We start from the raw sequence: 8,779 nt of genomic DNA, 5'->3' as shown, positions 1-8,779 counted from the left end.
CGCACTCACCAACTTCCACTCAACCACTCTAAGCTAGCATTCACCCTCGGCAAGTGCCCCGCATTAGAGACGAGTGCTGCATTGATGGTTGGTATCAAGTAGTGATCATCTTTGGTACAAGAGCAGCTCGGCATGGCTGGGTGGTGCCATAGCTAGGCTAGTGAAGCAAGTGCGCAGGTATGAACAGATGCGCTAGGGGTTGCTAGGCAACACTAGGCGATGTAATCGATCCGCGAAGTTTTTTGACTACGGCAAACAAACTAACGCTTAGTTTATACAGCTCTGTTGTTTAAAAAAAAAGCGTCACTATCGTTGCTTGTTTCGAAGAGGTCACACGCGAATTTCACGTTAATCAACTTAAATCAAATAAAGAGCTAGGCGAGCAACTCGTCAGATAAATTGGATCTCTCAACGGAATAAAAGTACGATGTTTGGTGGAGTGCAGTGTAGCGATGTGATCCTTGTAAGGACTTCTTGTGCAGTTAAAAGGAGTCCATCGGTGCTTTAAAATCAGGTACAGTTCAACACTAACTTCAAGTGTTAGCCGTGACGTACGTGTCACGGGATACTAGTAAAGAAATATACTCTTTCCCGTAAAGTTTAAGGAGTGATGCTACATATAAATCAAGAGGAATGACGGCAGCAATCAGTTAGTAAAGTTATTTCTTCAATTAAAGTTTGGAAGCATGACACTGACTTATCGCCAGGTCAGCAGAGTTAAACAACACGCTTCTCTCGTTACTAATGTAAGTCAGTAGAGGGTGCGGACGCATGCAGCTGCTGCTGCAAGTAAACAACCCTTCACAAGCCAGTACAGGAACTTATTTCACAAACTACTTTGTTCTAAATGTTGTTTTCCACTGGATGGCCAGTTTCGCTACTGATACGTCGAGAATCCCGTCTGACTGAACATACTTGCTGCGAACAATCTTAGTGTAAGTACGCTTTATGAGGTCAAGCTTAAATATTTTCGATCCAAGTGTATATTACATACACGCGTGGATTGTTTTTGTTTTACAATGCTTGAACGGCACGCAGGTATGGATCTTCTCGACCCGCTGTGCCCGTCGTCGCTGCCTGGCCCGCTGGGCGCCATGCAGGGCCCTCCGTCCGCGGACGCCGTGGGCCACCAGCTGCCGCCCCTGTACGGCATGCACGCTGGCGGGTTCCCCGGCTCGGCCGTGCACGACGCCGACTCGGACCCGCGCGAGCTGGAGGCGTTCGCCGAGCGCTTCAAGCAGCGGCGCATCAAGCTGGGCGTCACGCAGGCCGACGTGGGCCGCGCCCTCGCAAACCTCAAGCTGCCCGGCGTGGGCTCGCTCTCGCAGAGCACCATCTGCCGATTCGAGTCGCTCACGCTGTCCCACAACAACATGGTGGCGCTCAAGCCCATCCTGGGCGCCTGGCTCGAGGCGGCCGAGGCGCAGGCCAAGAACAAGCGCACCGACCCGGACCTGCCGGGCGTGCTGCCGGCGGGCGAAAAGAAGCGCAAGCGCACCTCGATCGCGGCGCCCGAGAAGCGCTCGCTCGAGGCCTACTTCGCCGTGCAACCGCGGCCGTCGGGAGAGAAGATCGCCGCCATCGCTGAGAAGCTGGACCTGAAGAAGAACGTGGTGCGCGTCTGGTTCTGCAACCAGCGCCAGAAGCAGAAGCGGATGAAGTACTCGGCGGTGCAGCACTAGCGGCTCCGGTACGAGGCGGCCGCGAGGCTCGCCACGGACGTGCAGTGGTGTGACGATGACCCGGCCGCACCGCCAGCCGCTTTGCGTTGCACGCCCGCGCTGGAGGTGGCCTGCATCGGTGGACAGGCGGTAGCTTGTCAGCAGGGAAACTGCCAGCAGAATGCCAGGACGAAACTTGTAAGCCCGTTCTAAACACGGGGTATAAATGCGAAAGGGAAAGCTGAAGTGTGGCCACGCTGTAACTCATGACTCAGTGACACGACTTACCGCTTTAGTTTCTTTCATCTCCGTCAAATCTTTTGGTTCTCATTCAGGCTCTTATTGGCAACTCTCGTGATGAACGCGAATAACACTTAGTCTTTTTTTTATAATGCATCCCGTATCTACGGAGATTACGTCTTGGCGCGAACGTGCAAAAGTTTACGTATGATGGTGGAGCGCCACGGCATCTTCAGATACTATGACAAATAATGTGTTGGTTTACCGAATAATATTGTTTGAGTTCTAGAGGGTACCCCTATTCTTTTTCCACAAAGCAAATGAGTTTTGTTATCAGCTCATCTAGATCTTCTGTTCTCGTTGTGGAAAAGCAATTTTATCTTAAATATGAAACGTGGGCCACGTAGTGAATTGCGGTATTAAGAAAGCTCAGATCACTGGATTCCAGTCGAAACGGGAAGATTCAAACGGATTACGACACGAAATCTGTGTTCTGCGGCAGCCATCTCCAGTTGTGCCGCGGTGAGCGACAGCCGAACAAAAGAGCAAACACGCAACGCCGGCAACTACGAGACTTCAAGCAGAGGACTGATTGACTGCAGCTTGTGCTCGTGACGGTGACATGGAACTTCTAGGCTGGTGCAACAGCGATCATACGGCGCCAACGCGTGCGCACTTTCTAGTCGATCCAGCCGAGTCCGGAGATCTCTCCCATCCTATCGGCCAAAGCGTGTACCGAGCCGTGAATACACCACGCTTCTCCTTCCACGCGGAGCGTGCTGGCACGAAGAATGTGCTTTCAAGCTGTCGTTCCCAGAGCCGACAGTGTGCTGTCGTGAGTGAATGACTCTGTCCTTTACGTGTCACCTCTGATGTCGCCCTGGCCCGACTTGGGTTCCCTGCCTGTCGTCCCATTTCACGCGAAAGTTCAGTGTTGCGATTGTGTGTTTGTACGCGCTACGTTTTATTTTGTTAAAGTGGGAGTGGTATCGTTTTCGGCCTTGTGGAGCCGGTGGGATTAACGGAAGCGGTATTGGTAGGAAGATGCAGCGCATACCAACACCGTCTACAAGAGAGTGAACGTATCTCCTTACGTCAACGTGACGTCATGCGTGGGACGTTGACCTATAGGTGTATTCTGCGTTTGTAAACATAGCTAGGTCGTCTACATGCTGAGGTCGTCAACATGCACAATTGTCACGTGATTGCAGACGGCGGTGGCAAGCTTTGGGCTGGCCGGGGCCTACGCGCCGTGACTTCGCTACAAGCGCTTTAGTATGTCACCAGCGCCTACCCCTGTTTACAAACATGTAATAGGCCTATACTTAATTCGGCGTCACGACTGCCGTGCTCTTCCGGCAACGAATCAAACACCATTGTTCCGTGATATGCCGACAGTCATTAAACTTATCTGTATTCGGCGAAAGACATAAGATGTATTCGGCTAAGGACTTAAGAACATACTAGGCACTCAATCTCATCTTGACGTTGTTGAGTAGCCTTTACGGGGGTTGATTTTTTAAGCATTTCTGACATAGTGCCTAGCGGAACACGCCAAGCCTATCAGAACTAGTCATTTGCCATTGTTCCGGGGGTTTTAGAGGGACCTGCAGTTACTCGTATAGTTCCTGGGTGCTCATTACTGTCACCAGAAGAAATACGCGTCTGAAAACAAAAGTTCCACATGAAAGTTAGACATAAAGTATGTGATCATCACAATGTTTCTTTGCTTTTGAGAGTATAAATGAACGTGCTATCTGCGGGTGCTTTCGAATTATGAGTACGTTGTCATGGCTTGATATGTTTGGCCAAACAAGCGGATTGTTTACGGTCATCTAAGCTTATATTGTAGTGAACTAGAATGCGTTCCGTTATGCTTTAGGAGTTGCAGAGCGCTTCAGACGCACGCAAAAAAGGATCAAAAAGAAAAAAAAACGATACCATGAATGAACCGTGGTTACGCCCCCTTTTATTTATTGTTCTCCCACTGGTCAAGCTCGGACACGCAGGTACCATTAAAACTTTCTAATAAAAGTTATATAATATGGTTTGCAGAATAGGTTCCGAACATCGGCGGTCACACCATCTTGTCCTTATAATCTTAAACACCATTTTAACACCCGATATCTTTCGCGGAAACTGTTCAGTAGAGTACGGCTTTGTTCTTTAATTTTTTTTTTCGCTTCACGACAACGGAGTGGTTAGCATAGTGCAGTTGAACTGTTTACCAGGGTCAGTGGCGCGCGTAGTGAGAGTGGTGTATAAGAATTCCTGGCGGCGAACGAGCACAGCTTTATGCACGAAGTCGTCAAATAAAACCAAGAGATGTCAGAACACATATCAGCGACGTTGTAGCTATAGGATTTGAAATGGTTTGGGCGTACGTGTCTGTATGGTGAAGGCAGAGCAGAATAATATAACCACTTTGACCTAAAGCAGCTCACAGTAACTATAAGTCATGATGCGTAAGCTTACACCGTGGATTACGAGGTTATGTAACTAAAGCTCCAGTTGATCTCGAAGCCATTCCTATGCAGGTCTTTGCTGAATGCTTTGATAATATTGCAGGCGTAACCACAATTACTGTCAGCAGGTGCAGCGGTTCTTAAGTGCAGCTATAATATATTGCCACATGGTGTTTTGTGCCAGTGAACAGTGAGCCAGTTTTGTGCCAGTGCACGACGAAGACGAGCAACCCATGCCAGCGAAGGCGTCCTTCTTTGTGTCTCAGATTTTGGCCGTCACGTCTCCTCGTACGTTTCTTCGAGCTCCTAGCGCGTGACAACTGGTGGAGATGCTGGGTACCCTATGCACCGAACCCCTCCCTACAAGAAGCTCCAGCCCCATACCGGTGGTTACACCTGTTCACCGTGCTAGCCGAAGGATCCGTGGACTGGACCCCGAGTTCGGACTTCTCTCAGAGAGGATAACGGCCCCAACTATCTCAGGCAGCGCCGTCCCAAGCGGCTCCAACCCAGCCGGTATGGAAGGCGCAACGCCATTGCAATATACGCTGTTCAAACCACGAACGCCGAATCCCTTTCATGGTGCTGTCCATGAGGATGTTGAGGATTGGCTAGTCCACTATGACTTCGTTGCCACTCATAACATGTGGAATGACACAGAACAAGCTCACTGTTCACTGGCTCAGAACACAAGGTGGCAATACTATCTGCAGTTTTACATCCAACAACCACGATATGATTATGAGCGACGCCGTAGTGAGGAGCTCCAGAAATTTCGACTACCTGGGGTTCTTTAACGTGCACCCAAATCTGGGCACATGGGTCTCAACCACTTCACCTCCACCGAAACGCTACCACCGCGGCGAGGATCGAACCCGCAACCTCCGTGTAAGCAGCAGAGCTCTCCGATCCATCGTGGCAGGCATTAAGCGGAGCTAATGTCAAGAAATAAATTGTACCAATGTTCATAAAATTAACATAATAATTTGGCTACATGTTCTAAACTCCCTATGTCATATAAATTACCCCGTATGATGTACCAACTTACACAACTGAAAATGATAAAAGGCTGGACAAGTACCATGGCCTCATCCCAGCAACAAGTAGACAACGACGATTATTGTGACATGAATACCCCCCACCCGAGTTTTTGCTCTCTCAGCATCTTTCTAGTCTCGCGCAGCTCCAAAGTGTAGAGTAGTCAATACTGAGGAAAATTCATCGTGACACTCAACATTTCGAAAAAGTAACGCAACTTCGTAGCAATGTTCTCCGCTTACAGTGTTACTTATCGAACGTATATACGTGTTCAACATTGCTAACCTTCACAAACCACTGAAAGTGATCGTGTGATAAGGTTAGGGCTATCGTTACCAGCGTCACTGATATCAGCGGCCGAGGCAGCCGCATTTAGATGGAGGAAATATGCTAGAGGTCCATGCGCTCAAATTAAGGCACCCCGTAAAAGTAAACCGTGTAATCCAAATTCCTGAAACCCTTATTTACGGCGTCTCTCCTAATGAGTGGTGGCTTTGGACCGTGAAATACTAGCAATTATTATTATTATTATCACTGCTTTCCGAGCGCAAATAAGTTTGTAGAAGAGCCACCGCGTAGAATGAACAAGTATTGCGGTCACATCGGGAGCAACTGAATGAAACGTCCCAATTCAGCTTCACATCCGCAATTCGCAAAGCTTCTCACCCCTAAAGTTAGGCTTCGGTAGGTTGTCGTTTAGCTTTGTCTTCTAATTCGCGACAAACGGACACACCAGTCAACTCTGCATTGAGACATTCACCAACATTACTCAACAGAGATAGAGAGAGATAAACTTTATTGAAATAATTATCCAGTGTTTGGAAGACCCCCGAAAGTAGTAGCGACGTCACTTATAGTAACTTTGTTAGCACCCGTTAATGAATTTGAATCCGCAAGGCACACGAAGCAGCACTTCGTCAATGGTCAGTGCCGCGCATACATACAGGCAAATCTGGACAGCTAGATATTCAGTAAAAAATGAACCGTCCAATCACGAATCACTCTGACGTACGAGACGTGAATGAGCGACAGGCAAACCTTCCCGAGAAACATGCGAGCATGGAATGAGCATAGGTTTTTTTTTTTTTTTAAGTGGATGAAATATCGCCAGATCACAGTACCCGCAAGTCAACTAGCAAGTATAAAAGCCAGCAGGCGTTAGAAATAATGGCATGCCGAAATGAAACGACTAGAGAGTATTTCGAAGACGTTTGCCGATAACGTACGACGGTGTTCACTAATCGAAGAATCTGGACCTTTGTGATTCACTGGAGTGGTCGCCATGAGGGTATCGCTGTGTCTTCACCGCAACACGTTTGATGAGAGAAATGTACTTGTGATTAACGTGACGAGTTTCCTTCGCAGGCGCTATTACTGTGCTGCGTTCTGTATTTTTTTCCGTCTGACTACTGCGTGGGGGCGTGGTAAAGGTTCCTCACCATTTGATAAATACCTGTAGTTTATTCGCAGCTTTGGTTGTGGTTTATGGTATCTAAAAACAACCACTCCACGGGGGTAAAATAAACGTCCACATAGGTTTTGGAATGTGCGGACAGAACACTTGTTTCGACCCTGAAATGTACGTTTGCCGTTGAGTCAGTGCTTGTCTTGCGATCATCTTCTAACAGCCAAGCATTGTTTTACGAGCGTGTTTGTAAAGCAAAGCAGCGCGAAGAGCACGTCTATCTAAGAAAAAAAGCCAGCCAGCCATACTTGTCTTTTCAGAGGACCATGCGTCCAAGAACTGTTCATAAATGTCTCTGTTCTGTTGTTTAATTTATTTTCGCTATGGGTTGTCAAGCTTGTATCTTTTTAAGTGGTCTGTAAATATTTCGGGGCGGGGACGCGAACACCACTGTGAAGCTCATTAAATGTGTTTCGAAACCTGTGAGTACATTGTGTTGTTGTTGTCATGCGTCAGTTTCTTGCTCCTTCCTGCTACTGCGACATTCTGGGCGGAAGTGGAGCCCAGATATTATTTGTATGTATATATTGGTTACTTATATGTACATAAAAATACAGGCGGATAAACCAGTGCTGTGTGCCATCACCACACCAAGTTCTTATGGTCCCCGCGCTTGATGTGGGGGCTACCATTTGTTTATTTCTTGAAGTATACACACAGTTTTTGGATATTACATCACATGATTGTATTTTATGCTTCAGACCTTATGAATACGTTCTAACAGAACCACGCGAACCATTTGTGTGGCCAAATGGGGTGGATATTCAGGGTTGAAACCTCCCCCTCTCTGAAATGTTTACGCGCAAGCGCGCACACACACACACACACACACACACACACACACATGAAAAGGTTTATGTCGTTTGGTCTGTGTATGATAACTCCTGGCTACCTTTGTGTTGCATTTTAAGTTGGATATCTTGCGTTTAAAATGATCTTAATTGGACTAAAAAAAACTCTATTGAATCACTTTGCGACATAATGAGTGCTACTAAGGATTGGGCGACATATTTCCAACTGGTGTTTTCCACCACGTTAGCGTTATTCACCAGCCAGAATGAGCATTCAGAGTGCCAGGTGATTCACACAGAAGTGAAAATATGACAATCGGACCATGCGCGAAATCACTATCTTCTACAGGAACGCCGTTCTGGAGCGAGCGATCACTTTCGGCTATGCAAGCACTTCCGTGATACACCACGTAATTCTACAATTGGAGCATTCGTGAAACCGGCTAAAATTCTTCATGACGCTATAATACAATTGAGATCTTGGCCCGGTGACAGGTACTCGTCTGACCACGTAGAGACAATGTTACGGCTTGTGCAATGCTGAATCCAGGGTCAGCCTTGGGTGTCATCTTTTCGACACCTAAACAAAGTTCTTGTCATGCCGTGTCAATCACACAACATTTTGTTCAGCTTTGTGTTCTGTTACAGTACGGTTAAAATTAACAAACAGCAATACGAACGTCTATCACTAAACATCGTAGACTAACAGGTAATCAATCGCTCGTTTAATAAACTGTACAGTTTGTTTTTCCTCCTAAGCTTTCCTTCCGCACCAGCCGAAAACAAACCTTAATGTCACACTCGGGAAAGTTACAGTATTTCCAGACTATTCGCATTCTTGAAAGTGATCTCGCCAGAATACTGACACTGAGCATCTGCGAGGCGTCCTCGATAGCACAACGCGTCACGCAGTCTCTGTTCAAACGCGAAATAACCCACAGCCACCAGCTATGTATTGGTTTCGGCAGCAGCGGCAGCTGGCCCGACGCCACACTGCCAAACAAACTTTCGATAGAGAAATGCGGGCAAAAAGTGCACCGTGCCCCGCCGACGCGCTCAGCCCACGATCGGTGGCCAAGGCTCGCGGGGATTAGAGTAATTCGTTTAGGTCGGCCCTAG

The 8,779-nt window shown here is 47.7% G+C and overlaps 1 protein-coding gene across 1 annotated transcript; it reads left to right on the top strand.

Annotated features, from left to right (window-relative positions):
* The first annotated feature begins 1,040 nt into the window (after nt 1-1,040).
* acj6 (abnormal chemosensory protein 6) lies at nt 1,041-7,295 on the top strand. Its single transcript, XM_075886180.1, has one exon. The coding sequence runs from the start codon at nt 1,041-1,043 to the stop codon at nt 1,680-1,682; it is 642 nt and encodes a 213-aa protein (XP_075742295.1). The 3' UTR covers nt 1,683-7,295.
* The last annotated feature ends 1,484 nt before the right edge of the window (nt 7,296-8,779 follow it).

Source organism: Rhipicephalus microplus, unplaced genomic scaffold (genome assembly GCF_043290135.1).
Source record: "Rhipicephalus microplus isolate Deutch F79 unplaced genomic scaffold, USDA_Rmic scaffold_1039, whole genome shotgun sequence".
Lineage (NCBI taxonomy): Eukaryota > Metazoa > Arthropoda > Arachnida > Ixodida > Ixodidae > Rhipicephalus > Rhipicephalus microplus.
The sequence above is the reverse complement of the archived record's forward strand: the minus strand, read 5'-3'. Positions and strand labels throughout refer to the sequence as shown.

Excerpts from the sequence above, each read along its gene's own strand:
- acj6 (XM_075886180.1), top strand. The coding sequence starts at position 1,041 with ATGGATCTTCTCGACCCGCTGTGCCCGTCGTCGCTGCCTGGCCCGCTG.